Source organism: Mobula birostris, chromosome 22 (genome assembly GCF_030028105.1).
Source record: "Mobula birostris isolate sMobBir1 chromosome 22, sMobBir1.hap1, whole genome shotgun sequence".
Taxonomy (NCBI): Eukaryota; Metazoa; Chordata; class Chondrichthyes; order Myliobatiformes; family Myliobatidae; genus Mobula; species Mobula birostris.
In genome coordinates, this window is record NC_092391.1 from 23,828,901 (window position 1) to 23,854,568 (window position 25,668).

At 40.9% G+C, this 25,668-nt stretch overlaps 1 protein-coding gene across 2 annotated transcripts in view; it reads right to left on the minus strand.

The window, feature by feature from the left end:
* Positions 1 to 9,714: 9,714 nt before the first annotated feature.
* The window catches only part of prrc2b (proline-rich coiled-coil 2B), a 75,021-nt gene continuing 59,067 nt past the window's right edge, over positions 9,715 to 25,668 (minus strand). For both annotated transcript variants that reach the window (XM_072240321.1, XM_072240320.1), the window contains exons 29-33: positions 22,700 to 22,879; positions 20,961 to 21,052; positions 20,207 to 20,312; positions 15,979 to 16,197; positions 9,715 to 14,730 (exon numbers count right to left, since the gene is read on the minus strand). In XM_072240321.1, coding sequence (XP_072096422.1) covers positions 14,533 to 14,730; positions 15,979 to 16,197; positions 20,207 to 20,312; positions 20,961 to 21,052; positions 22,700 to 22,879 — 795 coding nt within the window. In that variant the 3' untranslated portion in view covers positions 9,715 to 14,532. The remainder of the gene's footprint in view (positions 14,731 to 15,978; positions 16,198 to 20,206; positions 20,313 to 20,960; positions 21,053 to 22,699; positions 22,880 to 25,668) is intronic.

Here is a 25,668-nt window from a genome sequence, read left to right on the forward strand (position 1 = left end):
AAAAGCTCTTCACTTCTGTGAAGGGAGGCAAATTTTAGGAATTTTATATATACCCCCAGAAGGCTGTGAAAACCTGGCGACTTTAAAATTGGAGACCTATAGCTTTTTGGTCACTCGACCAAAGTATTACAGGTAAACATGAGGAATTCTGCAGATGCTGGAAATTCAAGCAACACACATCAAAGTTGCTGGTGAACGCAGCAGGCCAGGCAGCATTTCCAGGAAGAGGTACAGTCGACGTTTCGGGCCTGTCCTGACGAACAGTCTCGGCCCGAAATGTCGACTGTACCTCTTCCTAGAGATGCTACCTGGCCTGCTGCGTTCACCAGCAATTTTGAAAAGTATTATAGGTAATTCTTTGGAAAAAGATAAGAATTGGGTAAGATTACAAAGTAGATATGATAGTGGGGTGGGCGGGGGAGGAAAGCTGCTCTCCCCAAAAAGTTAGATGTGGATCAAATAAACTTTACAACAGCTATGTACAATATTTGTTGAGTTAATGCTTTAAAGGGCATTGAGCAAAGAATGGTAAATTGAATCATAGTATAGAAAAAAAGCATAATCTCACTAATCTACTCTCATACACCTGTTAATGCGGTGATATGTTGTAATTATCGGCAATACTGTACACCACCAAGTAAATGGAGTTTTTTTGATAGAGGAAATGGGTTTGAATACTTCAAGATTTCAAATTGTCTCCAGCACCAGAGGCACTATCCAGAAAATAGTTCAGAGCGCAAACTTCAAGCCAGTAACCCAAGTTGGAAGTTTCGATCTACCCAATTGTTAAATGAGGCTCCAAATCTGGGGTCCATGAACCCCTCATTTCATGGTAAGGCTCATTGGCATTAAAAAAAAAGGTTATGAATCCCTGACAAATTTTCTTACGATCCAATATCAACAGTAGGACATTTACTTCTTGAAGACAAAGCAAGTCTAATAAAGTACAAAGTGACAGGCATGGAAGAATTCATTCGGTGCCACTGTACAATACCTAAACGCAGTGGCAAAATTTATCTTTGGAAGGACTTAAAAATTTAGAACGTATTTCAGAATTCACAACTTATAGGGGCTCTTTTTGCTTTGTTGCAAGCTTGCTTTTCCTCTTTAGATCAGAGTTGTGGCACTAGAACGACTTAATCACCAAGCTCTCTCTCTCATCAAATGGATGTTTCACACTATAGCACTTCTGAAAAAAAAAGTGATGGTGCTAATTTTAGGATAAGATAAAAAAAAAATAACTTTCTGTATGAAACAATGTCCTGGGATCTTTTACATTTCGACGAATGTGTGTTTACTGCCTCATCCAAATTCAGCAGCTTTGCCTAATGTACTGAAGTTTCATTCAGTCTGTGTTTCAACCCTGAAGTCTCTTAAATATCTGAACTTGATTCAGATAATGCAGTACAAAATGGCCCACAATTTACACTTAGCATTGTGTTTAATTAGTGCTGCTTTCTTTTTGCATATCTGAACTCAAAATGACCTCCAAGAAAATTTGTGATCCAAAATACCAAGAACTACAAGACACTGAAGGAAGCTAATCCTAAGGATATGCTCATAACAAATGAATACTGCTCAAGGAATGAAAATGTTATTAAGAGACAAATCTTTTTAAACTAACCATCAATATTTGACAGCCTAAGCTAATGGACCAGAAATCCAGCTTCAAATAAAAATCTCAGCAATCTTGATATTCATGGAAAGTAAGCAGAAGAAAACTTATTTTATTTCGTATTATCCCAAACTACCTGTAACAGTTGAAGATTTTAATTACTACAGAATCGAGCAAAATGTGTAGAACTACTTGCTCAGTCATGAATTTAGATTCAGAATAAAACCAAAATATTGAAATATTGAATGTCCTATTTTCAGGCTGTGCATTCTGTGACAGGTATTGTATCATTTTCTACCCCATTCCAAAACAATCTGCTTTGTTAAATTTTCATTCAAAGTTTTGCTTTATGTCTTAGAATAAGCTTCTGGCAAAATCCTGTCCCATTTGCAGAATCTTGGGGTTTTTACTCAGATTGGAGACACTGAAAAATTGTGCGCATCAAGTTCACCTGGCCGTTAAACCAATTGTATATCGATGGTAGTCTTGCATGTGAAAAGTCCTCAGTTCAGTCTTGGGCCGAGTTGCTGTTTAGCCTCTGCCACAGATTTTGAGAACTTTCAACTCTGGCCATTCTCATGATTTTCAACAGTTGCCTAAAATTTTGGAGAAATACAGCAGCACAGCTAATAGATCTGCTGTCTCACTGCTCCGGCAGTCCAGATGTGACGCCTTGGGTGTCACATGTGTGCAGTTTACACAAGTAATCTTTGTGTTTCCCCCTGGCGTTCCTGTTTCCTCCCACATTCATCATGTGCTGGTAGATTAGCTGGCCACTGAATAGCGCCTGTGTATGGGAGTGATAGAACCCAGTTTGTTGGGGGGAGGGGGCAGATCACTTGCAATATCAGAGGAAACAACACACTGGACCACTGTTACACTACCAGCAAGAATGCCTACTGTGCTACTCCACACCCTCACTTCAGGAAGTCTGATCACCTGGCTGTATTTCTACTCCCCAAGTATTGGCAGAGACTGAAGACTGCAGCACCAGTAGTGAAGACCACAAAGGTATGGACAAGGGAAGCACAGGAGCGCCTACAGGACTGCTTTGAATCAGTGGACTGTATTCAGGGGTTCATCTTCGAATCTGGATGAGAATGTTGCAGTTGTTACTGACTTCAGTAAAACTTCTGTGGATGAGTGTGTGCCAACAAAGACTTACTGTACATTCCCAAACCAAAAGCCATGGATAAACCAGGAGGTATGTCGTCTGCTGAAGGCTAGATCCGTGGCATTCATGTCTGGTGACCCAGGCCTGCACCAGAAAACTAGGTAAGATTTGAGGAGGGCCATTTCAAGGGTGAAGAGGCAATTTCAGACAAGGTTGAAGGCAACATCAGATGTATGACAACTCTTGCAGGGTCTGCAAGACATTACTTCCCACAAAGCGAAACCCAATAGCATGAATCGCAGTAATACTTCACTACCAGATGAACTCAGTGCCTTCTATGCCCGCTTTGAAAGGGAGAATATAAATACAGCTGTGAAGATCCCTGCTGCATTTGATGCTCCTGTGATCTCTGCTTCAGAGGTCGACGTAAGGCTGTCTTTAAAGAGGGTGAACCCTCGCAAAGTGGAAAGTCCCAATGCAGTATCTGGTAAGGCTCTGAATACCTGTGCCAACCAACTGGCGGGGGTTTTCAAGGTAATTTTCAACCTCTCACTGCTATGGGTGGAAGTTCTGACTTGCTTCAAAAAGTCAACAATTATACCAGTGCCTGAGACTAATGTGGGCTGCCTTAATGACTATTGCCTGGTAGCACTCACATCTACAGTGATGAAATGCTTTGAGAAGTTGGTCATGAGCGTACTGAACTCCAGCCCCAGCAAGGACCTGCACCCATTGCAATCTGCCTACAGCCACAATAGGTCAACAGCAGATGCAATCTTAATGGCTCTTCACACGGCCTTAGACCACCTGGACAACACAAACATCTATGTCAGGATGCTGTTATAACCATATAACAATTACAGCACGGAAACAGGCCATCTCGGCCATTCTAGTCCGTGCCAAACTCTTACTCTCACCTAGTCCCACTCACCTGCACTCAGCCCATAACCCTCCATTCCTTTCCTGTCTATATAGTTGTCCAATTTAATTTTAAATGACAACATTGAACCTGCCTCAACCACTTCCGCTGGAAGCTCATTCCACAAAGCTACCACTCTCTGAGTAAAGAAGATCCCCCTCATGTTACCCCTACACTTTTGCCCTTTAACTCTCAATTCATGTCCTCTTGTTTGAATCTCCCCTACTTGCAATGGAAAAAGCCTATCCACGTCAACCCTATCTATCACCTTCATAATTTTAATTACCTCTATCAAGTCCCCCCTCAACCTTCTACATTTCAAAGAATAAAGACCCAACTTGTTCAACCTTTCTCTGTAACTTAGGTGATGAAACCCAGGTAACATTCTAGTAAATCTTCTCTGTACTCTTTTTTGTTGACACCTTTCCTATAATTCGGTGATCAGAACGGTACACAATACTCCAAATTTGGCCTTACCAATGCACTGTATAATTTCAACATTACTTCCCAACTCCTATACTCAATGCTCTGATTTATAAAGGCCAGAATACCAAAAGCTTTCTTCACCACCCTATCCACATGAGATTCCACCTTCAGGGAAATATGCACCATTATTCCTAGATCCCTCTGTTCTACTGCATTCTTCAATGCCTACCATTTACCATGTATGTCCATTTTGATTAGTCCTACCAAAATGTAGCACCTCACATTTATCAGCATTAAACTCCATCTGCCATCTTTCAGCCCACTCTCCTAACTGGCCTAAATCTGTCTGCAAGCTTTGAAAACTTACTTCATTATCCACAACTCCACCTATCTTCATATCATCTGCATACTTACTAATCCAATTTACCACCACATCATCCAGATTATTACTGTATATGACAAACAACATTGGACCCAGTACAGATCCCTGAGGCACACCACTAGTCACCGGTCTCCAATCTAACAAACAGTTATCCACCACTACTCTCTGGCATCTCCCATCAAGCCACTGCTGAATCCATTTTACTACTTCAATATTAATACCTAATGATTGAACCTTCCTAACTAACCTTCCGTGTGGAACCTTGTCAAAGGCCTTACTGAAGTCCATATAGACAACATCTACCGCTTTACCCTCGTCAACTTTCCTAGTAATCTCTTCAAAAAATTCAATAAGATTTGTCAAACATTACCTTCCATGCACAAATCCATGTTGACTGTTCCTAATCAGACCCTGCCTATCCAGATAATTATATATACCATCTCTAAGAATACTTTCCATCAATTTACCCACCACTGATGTCAAACTCACAGGCCAATAATTGCCAGGTTTACTCAGAACCCTTTTTAAACAATGGAACAACATAAGCAATATGCCAATCCTCCGACACCACCCCCGTTTCTAATGACATTTGAAATATTTCTGTCAGAGCCCCTGCTATTTCCACACTTACTTCCCTCATGGTCCTAGGGAATATCCTGTCAGGACCCGGAGACATCCACTTTTATATTCCTTAAAAGTGCCAGTACTTCCTCTTCTTTAATCATCATAGTTTCCATAACTTCCCTACCTGTTTCCCTTACCTTACACAATTCAATATCCTTCTCCTTAGTGAATATCGAAGAAAAGAAATTGTTCAGAATCTCCCCCATCTCTTTTGGCTCCACACATAGCTGTCCACTCTGATTCTTTAAGGGACCAATTTTATCCCTCACTATTCTTTTGCTATTAATATAGCTGTAGAAACCCTTTGGATTTATTTTCACCTTACTTACCAAAGCAACCTCATATCTTCTTATAGCTTTTCTAATTTCTTTCTTAAGATTCTTTTTACATTCTTTATATTCCTCGAGCACCTCATTTACTCCATGCTGCCTATATTTATTGTAGATATCTCTCTTTTTCCGAACCAAGGTTCTAATAGCCCTTGAAAACCCTGGCTCTCTCAAACTTTTAACCTTTCCTTTCAACCTAACAGGAACATAAAGATTTTGTACCCTCAAATTTCACCTTTAAATGACCTCCATTTCTCTATTACATCCTTCCCATAAAACAAATTGTCCCAATCCACTCCTTCTAAATCTTTTTGCATCTCATTAAAGTTAGCCTTTCTCCAATCAAAAATCTCAATCCTAGGTCCAGACCTATCCTTCTCCATAATTATGTTGAAACTAATGGCATTGTAATCACTGGACCTGAAGTGCTCCCCAACACAAACCTCCGTCACCTGACCTATCTCATTCCCTAACAGGAGATCCAACACTGCCCCTTCTCTAGCTGGTACCTCTGTGTATTGCTGCAAAAAACTACCCTGCACACATTTTACAAACTCCAAACCATCCAGCCCTTTTATAGTATGGGCTTCTCAGTCTATGTGTGGAAAATTAAAATCTCCCACAATCACAACCTTGTGCTTACTATCTCCTTACAAATTTGCTCCTCCAATCCTCGCTCCCCATTTGGTGGTCTATAATACACCACTATAAGTGTTACTACACCCTTCCCACTCCTCAATTCCACCCAAATAGCCTCCCTAGATGAGCCCTCTAATCAATCCTGCCAGAGCACCACTGTAATGTTTTCTCTGACAAGCAACGCAACACCTCCCCCTCTTGTCCCACCAATTCTATCATACCTGATGCAATGAAATCCAGGAATATTTAGTTGCCAATTACTCCCCTCCTGTAACCATGTTTCACTAATAGCTACCCCATCATACTTCCAGGTATCAATCCATGCTTTAAGCTCATCTACCTTTTTTATAATGCTCCTTGCATTAAAATAAATACATTTAAGAAATTTTCCACCATCTTACCCTTTGTTTATCACTAACGATGCAAACAACTACTATTTTCTTCTTTTTCCTTCTCCCCTACATCTACTCCTACACTCTGGTTCCCCTCCTGCCCCCCCCCCCCTCCCCATATCTAGTTTAAATCCACTGGAGCCTCTCTAGCAAACCTACCTGCAAGAATATTTGTCCCCCTCCAGTTCAGATGTAAACCGTCCCACCGGAACAGGTCCCACCTTCCCTGGAAAACTGCCCAATTATCTATAAATCTGAAGCCCTCCCTCCTGCACCATGTCTTCAGCTACATGTTGATCTGCGCTATCTTACTATTTCTAAACCCACCTGCACGTGGCACTGGTAGCAATCCTGAGATTGCTATCTTGGAGGTCCTGTCCTTTAACTTGGTGCCTAACTCCCTAAACTCACCTTTCAGGACCTCCTCACTCTTCCTACCCACGTCATTGGTCCCTACATGGGCCACGACATCCAGCTGCTCACCCTCCCTCTTGAGAATACTGAGAACTTGATCTGAGATATCGTGGACCTTGGTAACGGACCATCCGTGATTCTCCATCTCTTCCACAGAACCTCTTATCTGTCCCCCTTACTATCGAATCCCCTATCACTACTGCTCTCCTCTTTTCCGTCCTTCCCTTCTGAGCTGAAGGTCCCGTTTCGGTGCCAGAGACACAACCACTGCAACTTGTCCCTGGTAGGTCATCCCCATCAACAGTATCCAGAACGATGAACTTATTATTGGTGGTAATGGCCACAGGGGTGCTCTGCTCATTCTGTCTGTTCCCCTTCCCTCTCCTGACAGTCACCCAGCTACCTGTCTCCTGACTCTTAGGGGTGACTATCTCCTTGTAACTCCTGTCTATTTCTGCCTCTGCCTCCCAAATGATCCAAAGTTCATCCAGCTCCAGCTCCCTAACAGGTGAACACAGAAGGCCAGGCAGCATCTCTAGGAAGAGGTACAGTCGACATTTCAGGCTGAGACCCTTCGTCAGGACTAACTGAAGAAAGAGCTAGTAAGAGATTTAAAAGTGGGAGGGGGAGGGGGAGATCCAAAATGATAGAAGACAGGAGGGGGAGGGATGGAGCCAAGAGCTGGACAGGTGATTGGCAAAAGGGATATGAAAGGATCATGGGACAGGAGGCCCAGGGAGAAGGAAAAGGGAGAGTGGGGGGAACCCAGAGGATGGGCAAGGGGTATAGTCAGAGGGACAGAGGGAGAAAAAGGAGAGTGAGAGAAAGAACGTGTGTATATAAAGAACGGATGGGGTACGAGGGGGAGGTGGGGCATTAGCGGAAGTTAGAGAAGTCAATGTTCATGCCATCAGGTTGGAGGCTACCCCGACGGAATATAAGGTGTTGTTCCTCCAACCTGAGTGTGGCTTCATCTTTACAGTAGAGGAGGCCGTGGATAGACATGTCAGAATGGGAATGGGATGTGGAATTAAAATGTGTGGCCACTGGGAGAAAGCAGGTTAGGCATAGCTCAAATACCATCTATGAATTTGCTGATGATACAAACATTGTTGGTAGAATTTCAGATGGAGATGAGAGGGCATACAGGAGTGAGATATGCCAACTAGTTGAGTGGTGTCGCCGCAACCTTGTACTGTCATCCTCCGGTCCTTAAAGTCCACATTCCGGTCCATTGGCCCTTGCTCCAGGTTTTCTTGTCTACCCTGTTTCTGGTCTTGTTGAGCACTAATTGAGGCAGCTGATTCTCGTTGGGGCTGGCTGCATAAATACCTCCAGAGACCAGGACGTGGGAGCTGAATTGTTCTTGTCCTTATTCCTTGTATCCCTTCCCCTGCCTTCTGTTTCCTTGCCTGAAGCCTTGCCTTGTCTTGCCAGTAACTCTCGCCCTGCATTGCCTGAAGCCTTGCCTTGTCTTGCCGGTAACTCGCCTCACCTGAAGTCTTGTCTTGGAGCCACCCTGTATCTAGGTCTGTTCCTGTCCCTTGCCTCCGCCGGGTAAATCAGGCCAGATTGCCGTTACCCTGCGATGCGTGCTGTCTCTTCCTGTCCCTTGCCTCCATCGGGTGGAGATCTGTGCCCTGCCCAGGAGGAGCTTCAAGACCCCGAGCCTCTAGCCAAGCCTTGCCTCAAGTCTCTAGCCGAGCCTCGCCCCAAGCCAAGCTTCAAGTCTCTGGTCCCAAGCCTCAAGACTCCAGCCTCGTCCTGCCTGCCAGCCAAGTCACGTCCTTGCCTAGTTCTGGGGTCCGAGCCAGAGGCAAGACCCAGGTTCTGGGTCCTTGTCCAGTCTCTGGCTTGGAGTCCAAGCCCTGGCTCTTAGCTCTCTTGTCCTGTCCAGTTTCCGGGTTCCAGGTTTTCATATCCATGTCCTAGCCCTCACAATGTATCCTAGTCCGGTCCCTAGTACTTCAGTGTGTGTCTTGCATTTGGGTCCGTTGCCTACCTTTCAGGGTAAGACAAAGGAACACATACCAATCCTCAGAGGGATCAGAAGTGGAGAAAGTGAGCAGTTTCAAGTTCCTGGGTGTCAAGATCTCTGAGGACCTAACCTGGTCCCAACATATCGATGCAGTTATAAAGAAGGCAAGACGGCTATTATACTTCATTAGGAGCTTGAAGAGATTTGGTATGTCAACAAATATACAATACACTCAAAAATCTCTACAGATGTACCGTGGCCAGCATTCTGACAGGCTGCATCACTGTCTGGTACGGAAGGGCTACTGCACAGGACCAAAAGAAGCCACAGTGGGATGTAAATTTAGTCAGCTCCATCTTAGGTAGTATCCTTCAAAGTACCCAGGACACCTTCCGGGAGCAGTGTCTCAGAAAGTCAGCATCTATTATAAGGACCTCCAGCACCCAGGGCATGCCTTTTTCTCACTGTTACCATCAGGAAAAAGGTACCGATGCCTGAAGGCACACACTCAGCGATTCAGGAACAGCTTCTTCCCTTCTGCTATCCAATTCCTAAATGGACATTGAACCCGTGAACACTACCTCACTTCATTACTTCTGGTTTTTGCATTATTTTTAATCTATTCAGTATACGTATATTGTAATTTATTTATTATTATTTTCCCTCCTTCTTCTTTTATATTATGTATTGCATTGAACTGCTGCTACTAAGTTAACAAATGTAGAAGAATCCCTACTGGATTGTGTGTACCCAGTGGACTAAAGAGCCAATTTCTGTGCTGAAATACCACGACTGAAGGTATTTTTCTGATTTTAAAAACTGTACCTGACAGCCGCTTCCATTTTAATCAAACACACTGGAAGGAAAAAAAGTTAACACTTTATTTGGTCAAGTGAAAAAAGCATCAGCTGCTTTATTTAAATAAACCAGATCCTTTCATATGGAAAGAGCTATTACAAATCACATATTTGAAAGGACAAACAATAGGTACTGAACTGTAAACCAGAGGCTAACACCCACCCAACCAGTTCAGCCTCATTAATAAATAACTCCTCAGTGTACACAACATATCCACTATCTGCCCTTTCAAATATCAAATCTACACGAAAACACAACAGATAAGGCCAAAAGACTATTATGCACGTTTCTGGTTACAAACAAAAAAAAATGGTAAATGTGTTAAGGTAATCCTTCAGAGCTTTTAACTCTTCTTGAAATAGAAGTGTAACATTTATAAAAAAATATAAAAAGATATTGAGTTGCATGGTTCAGAAAAGATATACTCAAAAAATACATTTTAAAATACATGATGTAAAAAAAAGCCTCTGATTCCCCACCCCCACAACACAACAGGTTTTAATATGAATTTTATTAGTTATGAACATAAAAGGCATCTTTAGTATATTTCTGCCTGCCAAGTTGAACACACATTTTTAACCAAAAAATATAAACTCAATCAATTGACAAATTAAAACAATCATCTCCATAGCAGGGGCAAATAATGACAAAGTTGAAAGTGATTTTGCATCAATTAAAATCATGCTGGACATGTGCACTTCAAAGGACAATTTAACAATAAAATTTAGGCAGTTTGAGGGGATTTCTTACATAAATCTTGACAACTGCACTCTCCAGATAATCTTGGATATGTTTTTCTTCAATTTCAAAATAACTGCCTCTTTGTTAAATGAGCCACTGTACACTATACATTCAAAACTACAATTAAAACATGTAAAATAACTACCTAATGTTGTATACAGTTTCCGTCAGATGCTTGAGAAGAAACTCAAGTGAACATTTGCTAATGAATTATTTAAGATAAACATCAACAAATTTCTGAAAACGTGCACGGTCTTTTGGCCCCACCATTACACAGAGTTGTCAAGACAATATATAAATAATTGATCACTGTAAAACATACCCAATGCTGGTACGTTTCAACACATCAGTACATATTAAATAATGTAGTGTTCAGGAGACCATTGATTCAGAAGAACTCACCAATGGGACTGCTTCACTGATTACACAAGTGTTCTGAGAAATACATTACAGGGATATCTATTTTTATAGCAAAATTGTTGATCTTTAAAGAGGGAATCTCATTTTGTACATAAGGAAACCATTCTCCTTTGTCTGCCCTGTTGAATTGGAGCAAACATTCCTGTACGAAAAAAGACTGAGAACTCCAGGCTTCTTGCCTATAATATTGTCAAACAGAAGCACTAGACAATAGGGGACTGCTGGGAAAGAGAATCATCCATCAGGTGGCAAATTGGGTTATGGTTGCAGGAGCTAAAGGGCCAGGTCTTTAGAAGTGTTGCATATCCTTACAGTATTCAAGAAAATAAGCCCATGCGTAGTGCTTAAAATTATGGAACACCACACTGTTTGTAAAGAGATTAAAATACCAATGACAGATAACGGAAAACCAGATAGTCAAGTTGACAGTCACAAAGATCCACGTTCTAAATTTGCCCACCAGCTAACTCCTTGGAAACTCACCTTGGTTCGCATGTGGCTTCACTGGCAGGAGAAGAAAACAAATGGTACACTCAGATTATAAGCACATGTTGATTAGATAACACGAGCTTTACGATAGTCATCATGGAGAGCTTTAGCACTTGCTACCTTACTAATAAACAATTCATTGGTATATCCTCTTTTAGCAAAACCTGAACTTCTGTCAGTACACAAAGCTTTCATTTAACTGCAGAGGCAAAGATCACCATGATGCATTGCTACCTTCTGAAACTACGAAACAAAATGAGGACAACTATTTCTCAGGCTGTGGACTTGAATCTCTTAAAGTGCAGGCACCTTTACAAAGAATCATAATGCTACATAAATACCTGATAATGAACAATTCACTGAGTATTATTTTCCACTAGAAGCTGTTTGAATAGCTTCAGGTTCTTTAATAACATTTTTGTCAACCATGCCCCTCCCATTCACTTGCTCTAATTCCTTTCTTAAAAGTTGTGTTGTTTATTGAAATTGACAATGCAAGTCACTTTTCTACCAAAGTAAATTGAAAAGATACTGCAACTGGAGGTACCAGTTACTTTCTCTGATTACTCTGCTGCATTTCACTTCAGCATATAGTTATCAAGGTAAATAAACATTGAAAAATTGGTGTAAAATTTTAGCAGCTTAGAAACTGATACCTGCATTGACAGGCTAGAATTATATAAGTGCATGCACTTAACAGAGATTATGAGCTTTTGATGGGAAAATGGAAATAATGGGAAAATAGTGCGAGATTGCATTCAACACCAACTCAAGATGAGCCCAAGATCAAAACAATATCTGTTGTTACTTAAATTCAGTTTTAAAAACTATACCTCATTGCTTTTCAGATTCTATCACATAATCATTGTCTCTTATCTGATCCCTCCCCCACTTCTCCAACAAATTACATAATATAAACTGAAAATTCTAAATCCATCATCTGCAGACAACTTAAATTATGCCACAACTTTGTAAAACATTGATCTACATTGTTGGATTCCTTACAAATTCACGCAGTGTTATGGGATGTCAAGATTACACAACACAATAAAAATATCAAGGTGATCATTTTGTTTTATATAAATTAGCTGTCTGTTAACACTAATGACTACTTCAAAATGTGAGATGATAACCCCCTCCCCTCACAGGAAGAACCTGTGAGACCTTTGACTAAATCTTGCTGATTTTCATAAAATTTGAAAATTATAATCAAATGTATAAAAGTGATACCAAAATATATGAATTGGAAACCCCCAGAGTAGAAATGTTAGTATGACAACCTTTGTTATACCCTCTTATGTTCAAGCAAACAACCTGAATGAGAAGTTCAATTCACTTAAGAAACTGACAGTGGAGAGACAGAAAATCTGCTCTGGAGCTCAGTAAGAGGCCCTATTCAGTTGTGAGAGACACATTAACTGAACAACCAATCTATCAACAAAGATATTCGTGTGGGCGAATTAACATATGCACATACTTGTAGTTGTCTAGATCAGTTCACTGGCAATAAGAATGTTAATGAAGTGAAGCCAGCAGTCAGCTGGAATGTGCCACATACAACACGTTCAGTATCATCACATACAGTACTAACTTAAACCCTGCAACAGTGCCGAACAGACCTGTTTCTACTAACGTAACTGATGACTGCAAATAAGCTGAATTAAATCCTTCCACCCACATCTGATTCAACATAATGGAAGGTGAAATGTCAAAGGTCATTTACTAAAATGTACTCATAAAATTTAAACTCTTGGATTCAAAATGCACATCTCATCAAGAGAATCCAGTCCACTAGACAAATGGAGGCCAATATTCATGATATACTTGTATACTAGTGAACTATGTACAGTGGAGTACAGAATTCTAAATAACAAAGGCAAGGATAGTTCAGCCTTACAGGACTCCCTGCAGTAGTCCGACAACATTGATGCCAAAGTTGCTAAATTATTGCAATGCGCATGATTATGTATGCACATTCATTTATTATATTTACCCACATGCACTATACAGGTCGTGACTTGTAAGCATGGTACTATTTTTAACAAATGAGTACCTATTCCATTTTGGTGTCATGCTCCTCCAGGAAAGGATCCTCACTTTGCAGAACCAACAATTTTTCTCAACATTTAGCACTTACAGAAACTACAGTGCTGGATAAGGATTTATATTTTGGGCAGTAATATATGTCTGCTAAAGTCCAATTCAAATGGTCCAATTAGCTACATTGGAAATACAGCATTGTTCATAACCCATTTTTCATTGTAAAGGAGAAAATATGATGCAAGTAATGAAGTTTAACAGTCAAACTGTAGACTTGTTATCAAAGTTGCCAACCAGCTTCAATTGCAAATAATTAACAAACCATTTAGGTGGTTAAGGAAAAATATGTACTTTTGATTTTTGTATTTGTAGAGGATTTCAATACTGTATCCTTAATTCTACACATTTGTGGCAAAATGAGACAAAATGAAATAAACCATCAAGCATCTAATAAAACTGCATTCAGCTGCAATTTCTCCAGGTAAAATTACTACTACTGTGGGAACTGCAATTTCAGTCATTATGAAAGTCACAAGTTGAAATGCACTACATCTTGGTCAACCTAATTTTTCAGTGTAACATGGCCAAAATAAACATGATTGGATTATCCAGTGACATTCAGCAACTACGTCTTTCTGCAAGTCTGTCACAGAAATAATTTATACATTCTGATTTTCTGATTTCTTTCCTCCATCACAAAAGAACCAATGATTAGAAGTTAGCTGATACACCATGCTGTAAAGCCGTGACGTCAGGTGCAGTTTACTGTATATGAAAGGAAACCAGCATATCAACAACCAGAACTCAGTACAATTCTTCTATGCAGCCATCCTGCACCGTTTCAAATGGATACTCTCTTGCCCAAGCTGGATACATATCCTGAATTCAACAGTGGATTTATAATGAGAAGTACAAAAACTTCAAGTTCACATGACCTTGCACTGGTATCAGTTTTACTCTCTGCTTTAAAGACTGAGCAGCAAATGAAACAGCATTTAAAAAAAATGAAGTCTTAGCATTCCAGATATCCCGGGTCCTTTCTGATTTTTATATACATATATATTTAGATATATATCATTTTTTTTAAACTGTAGGGGATCCTTATGCTTCCCCATCTTCTGCTTTAATGCCAATGTGTACAACTGGTCCAGTTCAAAGAGCTCTTTCCTGTGTCACAGCCTCGCTGGCTGGGTCCTGAATGTTTGATACATTTAAGGTTGAGCTTTCTTCTCCATGGTCAGCATTAGAAGTGGCTGGTTCTACTTTCTGGGTCAGGTTAGCAAGCTTCCCCTGCTGATGCTGTTCAAAGAATTTTTGGGTCAACTGTAGCACCTCTGCCCGCTGTTTAGCCTATGAAAATAAATAAAGACACTTAATACTTTCATTATACAGCAGACTGCCCACAACAGGATTATCACAAAAATGGCTCTGAACCAGAAATTTTGTCTTCAGAATCAAACTGTCCTTTATCTGTCTTGAGGTAATGAACAGGTCCTGTTTTAACATATATCCACAAGTCAAATTTGTCCACAGGTTGCAAAATACACAAAAACACCTGATTGGTAATCATAATGAACAGCATCAAAAGCACTTAAATATGATAGGATCAATGACTAAATGTGGAGAGTGAGTGAGTGAGTGTGAGAGTGAGTGACAGCGAAAGAGAGAAAATGTTAGTTCTATTGTTCATAAGAATTAATTCATGTACGTCGGCCAAACTTTAGAATTTCAACAATTTTATGGCAGCTCATTTGCATGTCCGTCCATAACCTGGGGAGAGCATGTATAATCATATTTTTATATCCTGGTAGTTAATAATTCATAATCAATGTAGGATAATTCCCACTGAATTGTAGCTGTACGTGGGTTTCTTGACATTGCAGTCATGGAAAAAAAAGAACAACTTTGTGGGAGTTTGGAAAGGTTCATCAAATTGATGCCTGGGACATTGCACGTTCCAACAGGAAAGATTAAGCAGATTAATCCAGTAATCTCTTCATTTTAGAAAAATGAGAGGCTTTGTCATGAGGGGTTCCGTATCACATTTATCAATTCATAAAGGCTCGATAAACTAGATACAAAGCTTACATTTTCCCTCCTGAATCCTGCCTGGGGTGTCTCAAACTGGGAGTTGCAGTCACTTCAGATGTTGGTGAAGCTTAGTAATTCACTACCTAACTGAAGGCACAGTAAAGAATATAAGAGTTTGCACAAGGAGAGATACTGAGATAAAAGATCAGCTACTATCTTATGAATGGCAGAGCAGGCACAGGGGCCTAACCCTTTTTATGTTTTTATTGTGCCACTCATTGATTTCCTCCAATGGAGCTCAATGAAGAGCTTTAAGTCAGCTTTCCCAATCAAGAAGAAACTCATTATACACAGTTCTTATTTATTTCCATTTATAGCAATTGCATAAGTTGCAAACATCAATATCCAACTTGCTTACTTCAACGTGGACATTGTAAAATCTGGGTAGAGTAGAAAGCTGAAGAAAACAGACACCCAAAAGGAGGGATTTTCCTTTTTCTAACAGGTTAGGAATGAGACAGGAAGTGGAAAGATCTTGCTGTTTTTGCACCATTTAGACATGCTCACCTTGATATCTTCTTCTCCTCTTTCAGAGTTGCAAGCTCGAATTGCTGGGACAGAATTTTCTCGACTGGAGCTGTGCATTCGAGGCGGGCGTACTGTGATAGAAGGTGCAATGGGCCCTTTGTTTATTTGCATTACAGGACGCTGTATTGGAGTTGGGTATGTTCCTACATTGGGAGGCCTCATGTGCATGATCATGTTGCCCTGGGGTGGAGGTGGTATCTGAGCAAATTGGACAAGAAATCGAGAAATAAAACAAAATTAATTGCCTTTAAGTAGTTTCATGTTAGATACCAACAATTTAATAAATATATTGGTAAAATATAATTGTGCATAACCCATTTCCATTCCTGGCATGGCAGTAGAGATTCAGCAGACTAGTCCTAAGCTCTTTAGCGTTTAAAAGTATGAACTGAAACAAATTCATAAGAAGCTTAACAGGGCAGATGCAGATTTGATATTTTCCGCAGTGGGGAGTCTAGAAACAGCTTTTATAGTCTTAACATATAGGGTGAGGGGTGCTGTGTGTGGTGACTATTCAGTAGCACGATAAGAAAGTGGTTTTCAACCATATTTTTGTGCTTTTCTATCTATGAGAGCTATGCAGGTTGTTTCCTAATGTACTCAAGCCACAGATCAATAGATCTTTCAATATTAAGGAAATAAAAAGTAATGGGGTTAGTGCAGGCAATGCCAGTCAAGTTAAAGACCAGCCACAATCTCTCCTTATTTTAGAAAGGATATACTGACATTGGAAAGGGTTCAGAGAAGATTCACAAGAATGATTCCAGGAATGAAAGGGTTACCATATGAGGAACGTCTGGCAGCTCTTGGGCTGTATTCCCTGTAGTTCAGGAGAATGAGCGGGGATCTCATAGAAACATTCAGAATGTTAAAAGGCCTAAAATGTTAAAAGAATATTAAATGGGTTATTTCTCATGGTAGGGGATTCTAGGACAAGAGGACACAACTTCAGGATTGAAGGACGTCCATTTAGAACTGAGATGTGGAGAAATTACTTTAGTCAGAGGGTGGTAAATCTGTGGAATTTGTTGCTATGAGTGGCTTGGAGGCCAAGTCATTGGGTGCATTTAAGGCAGAAACAGACAGGTTCTTGATTAGCCAGGGCATCAAAGGGTAGGGGCTGAAGGCAGGGGAGTGGAGATGACTGGAAGAACTGGATCAGCCCATGACTGAATGGCAGAGCAGACTCGATGGGCTGAACGGCCTACTTCTGCTCCTATATCTTATGATCTTAATTAATTATAAAGGAGAGTCAAGACCAATTCCAGCTTAAATATTTTCCTTTGATGCCACTTGTAATCTATGGCAAAACACTGCACACCATGATTAAACTTTACGAGACCTCCAGCCAGTGAGATAGTGGATTTAATATTCCAAATCCTTTTAGTATGAACACACTTTCATCAGATTTGAGAATAGCTAAAATAGCCTCTCTATTCACAAAGTGCTGAAACAATTAAACTTTAGCCTAATTTTGCTCCATACACAAATGTACCCAAGTAAGTTATTTGAAGGAGACAGGTAGTTCTAAGGGACAAAGGAAAGCGAAATGTATGTCTATTTTGCCAGAAAAAAATGGAAATTACCTGAATATTGAGCGATTACAGAAGCCTGAGATGCAGAGAGGCTCAAGTGTCTCTTAGCTTTCCCATATACTTCCCTTACGCTTTGCAGAAGGAAAGTATACGGAAAAGTTAACATAATTATTTACTGCTAGAGATACTGAATACAAAGCAGAGAGGTAATTACTCAGTTATACAGGGAGACTGATATACATTATTTGTCTCCTTGCTTAAGGAAAAATGCAAGTATGTTGGAAGTAATTTAAAGGTTTACTGAAAATCGAGGCAAGTCATAGTCATATTTTATTAATCCCGGGGGAAACTGGTTTTCGTTACAGTTGCTCCATAAATAATAAACAGTAATAGAACCATAAATAGTTAAATAGTAATATGTAAATTATGCCAGTAAATTATGAAATAAGTCCAGGACCAGCCTATTGGCTCAGGATCTCTGACCCTCCAAGGAAGGAGTTGTAAAGTTTGATGGCCACAGGCAGGAATGACTTCCTATGACGCTCAGTGCTGCATCTCGGTGGAATGAGTCTCTGGCTGAATGTACTCCTGTGCCCACCCAGTACATTATGTAGTGGTTGGGAGACATTGACCAAGATGGCATGCAACTTAGACAGCATCCTCTTTTCAGACACCACCGTCAGAAAGTCCAGTTCCATCCCCATAACCTCACTGGCCATACGAATGAGTTTGTTGATTCTGTTGGTGTCTGCTACCCTCAGCCTGCTGCCCCAGCACACAACAGCAAACATGATAGCACTGGCCACCACAGACTCGTAGAACATCCTCAGCATCGTCCAGCAGATGATAAAGGACCTCAATCTCCTCAGGAAATAGAGACGGCTCTGACCCTTCTTGTAGACAGCCTCAGTGTTCTTTGACCAGTCCAGTTTATTGTCAGTTCGTATCCCCAGGTATTTGTAATCCTCCACCATGTCCACACTGACCCCCTGGATGGAAACAGGGGTCACCGGTACCTTAGCTCTCCTCAGGTCTACCACCAGCTCCTTAGTCTTTTTCACATTAAGCTGCAGATAATTCTGCTCACACCATGTGACAAAGTTTCCTATCATAGCCCTGTACGCAGCCTCATCTCCCTTGCTGATGCATCCTACTATGGCAGAGTCATCCGAAAACTTCTGAAGATGACAAGACTCCGTGCAGTAGTTGAAGTCCGAGGTGTAAATGGTGAAGAGAAAGGGAGACAAGACAGTCCCCTGTGGAGCCCCAGTGCTGCTGATCACTCTGTCGGACACATAGTGTTGCAAGCACATGTACTGTGGTCTGCCAGTCAGGTAATCAAGAATCCATGATACCAGGGAAGCATCCACCTGCATCGCTGTCAGCTTCTCCCCCAGCAGAGCAGGGCGGATGGTGTTGAACGCACTGGAGAAGTCAAAAAACATGACCCTCACAGTGCTCGCTGGTTTGTCCAGGTGGGCGTAGACATGGTTCAGCAGGAAGATGATGGCATCCTCAAATCCTAGTCGGGGCTGGTAGGCGAACTGGAGGGGATCTAAGTGTGGCCTGACCATAGACCGGAGCAGCTCCAGAACAAGTCTCTCCAGGGTCTTCATGATGTGGGAGGTCAATGCCACCGGTCTGTAGTCATTGAGGCCGCTAGGGCGCGGCGTCTTTGGCACAGGGACGAGGCAGGACGTCTTCCACAATACAGGAATCCTCCGGAGCCTCAGGCTCAGGTTGAATACATGGCTAAGTACTCCACATAGCTGAGGGGCACAGGCTTTGAGCACCCTGGTACTGACACCATCCGGTCCTGCAGCCTTGCTTGGGTTGAGACGTTTCAGCTGCCTTCTCACTTGTAGAGCTGTGAAGCCCACCGTGGTAGTTTCGTGTGGGGAAGGGGTATAGTCATGAGAGCAGGGTGGGGGACTGTGAGGAGGGGTAGGAGGGGAGAGCGGAATATGTGTTGGGTGGAGGCCGACAACAGATGGCTCATGTGTGGGATGGGCAGGGGCCACACTGTCAAATCTGTTAAAGAACAGGTTAAGTTCATTGGCCCTGTCCACACTGCCTTCTGCTCCTTTGTTGCTAGTTTGCCGGAACCCAGTGATGGTCCTCAGCCCCCTCCAGACCTCTCTCATGTTGTTCTGCTAGAGTTTCCACTCAAGCTTCCTCCTGTACCAGTCTTTAGCCTCCCTGATCCTGGCTTTCAGGTCACTCTGTATTGCCCCGCAAGGAGACCACAACTAGCGGGGCACTGTCTACGCCACCCCAAGCTACCTGCCAGTCTAGTCATCACACGGGAGGATGAACCCTGGGCGCCCTCCCAAGACTATGGTCAAAACGCTCCTAGAAGACAGCGGCACAGCTAATCTAGATGAACTGAATACACTGATGAGGGAGAGGGAGAAGTGGAGAGTCCGTCATTGTGCCCAACGCCGGCCCCCTAGGCCCGAGTCGACATAGTAGTAGTAGTTGTTACTGAATGAATACCTGGAATGGGAAGATTATCTTACGAAGTTTAACAGCGGGCTTGATTGAAACATCTCCTCTTATATGCTTCCAGCATATACTAATTGCATCTCTGCATTATCAGATTTTATCCAAAGAACTTTGTGCACTATTTTGTCATATCTTATATTTTTACATTCACAGGTGTAATCACAAACCTGCTGGGCATAGTGGCCCTGGATAGCTCCGGGAATATTTAGGCCCATTGTGTTAGCAGCTGGTCCAGGTCCAGAAGTTTTCCCACTTGGGCTTGAACAACTAGGTCTGAAAAATACAAGTGAACCAGAACACATTGAAGCACAAAGCAAAAATAAGTGCAAACCCTGAATCTTTCTTATCTTTAAATTAACAGGCATATAAAGTAGCACAGGGTCTAATGGTTCGTGAAATTATAAAAAACTATCTAATTTGATTAATTCTTTCTTTGGTCAGGTTTCATTGTTCAGCCACTGGCCAATTTTACAAATGCGTATGAAATATTGCCTCACCAGGTGTGATACAAGTCTGTTTTAAATTTATTTTCTCCTCCCCATTTGATGCTGAACTCCTGAACTCAATCTGTACTTTGGCTTTAAATGGGTATCAGCATCTGAATAACCATGAATATGTGCTGCCAAAATGTCAACAAGTGATTATTATACTAAAATGAAATATCAACAATCCATATAGTAATTTATTAATAAGTTCAACTCCATTCCTCTTTACTTAAATCAAATTAAAGTGAGCTGTGCATGGAACAGTCCATTCACAAAATAAAACCAGATTTATTACACATGATAACGAAATAACACTTGGCTTAAAACATCAGATCTGGCACAAACAGTATAAATCATAACTCGATTATAAAACAAAACAACACTGAATTTAAAAATAAACAATTACTTCCCTAAACATTTTTCAAAAGGCAACTACCTGAAGAGGTTTGGTATAGGACCTCCAGAGATCCCAGAGGAAATCTGTTTGTTGTCTGCAAATTGAAAAGCTTTCAGATCCATTTGGGGAATCTGGAAAAAAAAACATTTTGACATGAATCTATCTTCTCTTCACTTAAGTATGTTTACAAAAATATTGTGCTTTGTGACACAACCTCACAATACTGCAGTTATACTTGTCCAGCACCAGTACTAGATTGACAGTGAAGATCTACATTTCTACCCTTTGTAACGTGCAATAACTTTCCTTAAGCATTCAGTTTAACTCCTTTGGAATTTTATTCAATGTTTATTTACATAGGTAATGCAGATATCAAAGCAGGAACATCAGTGTAAATAGTCAATATTGGTAATTATATTCCATGCCAGCCAAACTAACAGTCAGGCAGCACCTATGCAGAGAATAAACAGTCAATGTTTCGGGCGAAGACCTTTCATGAGGAATCACCAACCTGTTTACAGCCAACCCATCCTATTTAAATTAACCTGCTCTGTTTCAATAACTCTTCATTCAATATTCCTTCAACACACGTCTAATCCAACCTATAGTGCCTATAAAATGTATTCACCCCCCCCCGAGAAGTTTTCATGTTTTATTGTTGTACAACATTGAATCACAGTGGATTTAATTAATTTTGTTTTGACACTGATCAACAGAAAAAGACTCTTTCGTGTCAAAGTGAAAACAATGTCTATAAATTGATCTAAATTCATTACAAATATGAAGCATAAAATAACTGATTGCATAAAATTCACCCTCTTTAATATGAAACACCAATTCATCACTGGTGTAGGCAATTGGTTTTAGAAGTCACATAATTAGTTCTGCTTTTGGAGCCCCATGTGAGTCGAGGTGTTTCAACTGATTGTGGTAAAAATACACCTGTATCTGGAAGGTCTAACTGATGGTGAGTCAGTATCCCAGCAAAACCTACACCATGAAGACAAAAGAACACTCCATGCAACTCTGTGAAAAGGTTATTCAAAAGCACAAGTCAGGAGATGGATAAAAGAAAATTTCCACATCATTGAATATCCCTTGGAGTACAGTTAAGTCAATAATTAAGAAATGGAAATAATATGGGACAGCAAACAGTGCAAGAAGGGAACTAGTGAAGGAGGCCACCAGAACTCTGGAGGAGTTGCAGGCTTCAGTGGCTGAGATGGGAGAGACTGTGCATACATCTGTTGCCTGGGTGCCTCATCAGTCGCAGCTTTAGGGAGACTGACTTGAAGTGGGTGAATACTCAAGCAATCAACTATTTTGCATATTATATTTGTAATTAATTTAGATCACTTTGTTGCGATCTGTTTTCATTTTGACACAGAAAAGTCTTCTTTGTTGATCAATGTCAAAAAAGCCATTGTGATTCAGTATTGTAAGACAATAAAACATGAAAACTTCCAAGGGGGGTGAATACTTTTTATACACACTGTAAATGCCATCCTCAATCCTGACTCAACCACCAAATACGTTCTGAAGAAGGGCCTCAGCCCAAAACGTCCACTGTTTATTCATTTCCATGTATACTGCCTGACCAGCTGAGTTCCTCCAGAACTTTGTGTGTGTTGCCATGGGAATGAATCCCAGACACAAAACTCTCAGTGTAAAGGTGATTGCCCATGGATATAATAAGCACTAACACAGGCCCAAATGGATTTTTTGATTGCTTTTTATTTTAAATCTCCACATGCCAAAGTGAAAGCAACTGATCTGACCTCTCTGCCAGTAGGTAAAATAGGAGGTTGTGATCCTGGGGGCAAGAGCCTTCTGGTCCCTCCAACACTCATGCTCTGCGCCTGGGGAAGCTGGATGGACTGAGTTAATGCAATCAGTTGTTGCTGGCCTGAGCCAAATCTAGGTAGTGACAACTGGGATCCAGGCATGGACATGGTCACCTGTAAACACAGAAAGAAAAGTAAAGGTAATTTAATGTTTGAATCTAATCATACCAATGTAAACCACACGATTCATGCAATAGATTCAATATGCTGCATGCACAACAGAAATCTACCATGTCTAAGTGCCACTGGAAGTAGTAAACAGTTAACCATTATCACAAACAACAGGAATTCTGCAGATGCTGGAAATTCAAGCAACACACATCAAAGTTGCTGGTGAATGCAGCAGGCCAGGCAGCACCTCTTCCTAGAGATGCTGCCTGGCCCGCTGCGTTCACCAGCAACTTTGATGTGTAACCATTATCACAAATCATTTTTAGTGAATACTGATGTTCACTCAAAAAGAAACAAACCTTTTACAGTACTGTGTAAAAGTCTTAGGCTTATGTAAAAAAAATCTGTAAAGCAAAATGTTTGCAAAACTAATGAAAGTTTCTAAATATCAAAAAAATTTTAACGAGCAGTAAACAGTAAAAATAAAACACCAAATCAAAACAATATTTGGTATGATCATCTTTTGCATTCAAGACTGCATCAATTCTCTTAGGTACACTGTCATGTAGTTCTGTAAGAAAAAAAATTGGCTGATAGATTGTTCCAAGCGTCTTGGAGAACTTGCACAGTTCTTCTGCAGACTGTGGCTGTCTTGCTTGCTTCTGTCTCTCCAGGTGATCCCAGACACCTTTGCTGATGTTGAGATCAGGGACCTGCAGAGGCTATATCATCTGTTGTAGAACCCCTTGTTCTTTTCGCTGAAGATACTTCTTTATGACCTTGGCCATGTGTTTGGGTTCATTGTCCTGCTGCAGAATGAAGTTGGGACCGATCAGATGTCTCCCTTATGATAGTGCATGATGGATGAGAATCTGCTTACATTTCTTAGCATTGAGGTTTAAAATAATTCCGACCAGATCACCAACTCCATTTGCAGAAATACAGCCTCAAACCTGCATGAAATCTCTGCAGTTTTGGCTGCAGATGCTCATCCATGTAACACTCTCCAGCTCTTCTGTAACAAACTGCCTCCTGCTTGAGCCAAATGTTTAAAATTTTGATTTGTCAGTCTAGAGCACTTGCTGCCATTGTTCAGCAACCCAGTCCTTGTATTATTGCATGTAAGTGAGTTGCTTGGCTTTGTTTCCGCTTCAAAATGGCCTTTTGGCAACAACTCTTCCATGAAGACCACTTCTGACAAGACTTCTCCGGACCACAGAGGGTGTACTTGGGTTTCACTGGCTTCGGTGAGTTCAGTGCTGGATTTCTTCCGATTTACAAGGGACCTCAGTTTGATGTACCTCTTGTCTGCTGCACTCAGTTTGTGTCAACCACCGTGTCTCTGGTGCTCAACCTTGCCCCTTTCTTTGTGCTTCTTCAGAAGAGCTTGGACAGCACATCTTGAAACTCCTGTCTGCCACAAAACTTCTGCTTGGAAGAGACCTTGCTGATGCAGGATGACCAACTTGCGTCTTGTTGCAATGCTCATTCTTGCCATGGTGTAAGAATTGATGATTTGAAGGTTAATCTGCCACACCTCTCACCTTTTAGTTTAGTTGTCATTTGCCCAGTTTGATTCCTTCTACACCCATTTCTGTTTCAGTTAATCAGTTTAGTTCATTCAACTTATTTTATCATTGATCATTAACATCCTGTTTGTTATCTTTGTTTAATCATACACTGGGCTACATGTCTACAAAGTAATCAAGTTTTTATTTGAAAAGGTGGTTTATTACTTAATATGTTACTTCCTTTAATACAAAAAATTCTCTGCAACATGCAATTTTTTAAGAAAATGAATGCTTGGAAATCTAAAATTTGCACTTTTCTACTGACATACTAATGCAGAAGGCAAAAAATAATCGTCTAAAATGAAATTTATTTTTAAAACGTAGGGTGCCTAAGACTTTTGCACAGTACTGTACCTTGAACCTTCACAATGAACAAATGAATATTATGTAAAGCCAGGGGTTAGATCAACGAGAAATCATAGGTGCATGTGCATGGAAATAGAAAATGCTGCTGTCTTAGGATTTAAAATCTGAGATGACAAGTTTAGAGTCTTTTCTGTTGGTTGGTTTCTTGAACAAGAGAATGCAAACAAAAGTATGGTCATTCACAAAAGAAGTTGAAAAAATGTCCACATGCAGTGGATAGAAGAAAGTTGAAACCATAAAAAGCAATAGATGTCTTCTGATTTAATTACCTTAGATCCAAGACAGATTGTTTTTATTAAAGCAGGACATAAAAAGCACTGCAGCCAAAGTGAGCTGGGGACTGGAGTGAAGTTACACATCTAGCATATTCTAAATGAATGGGGTAAGGTCCTTGAGGACTGAAGAACATGCTGTACTTAATACAAGATAAATTTTGGTTTATCTACTGGTAAAACCCAATTGTAGTAAAAGAACCAAGATCGAGATTTGAAAGTCAGTATGATAAAGCACATCTGTGCTTCACCATATTTGTTTCTCCCCGACTCAGTGCTACATCTGATTTTCTTCAGTTTTTCCACTATGTGGCATCCTGCTCTTCCTAACAATCCTCTCAGTTTCCCCATAACACAGGAGGCCTCTTGGAGTATTCCCATTTCTGCTCTCATTTTCTTGTGACTATTCTTTTGCTACTCAGTTACAACCAACTGGCCTACCAAAAACCTTCTGGATAAACGATAAAACCAGAGCATCCAGGGGAAACCCATCCAGTCACAGGGAGAGAATGTAAACTGCATACCATCAGCACCTGAGAATGGGATCACACCTGGGGTTGGCAGAACTGTGTGGCAGCAGCAC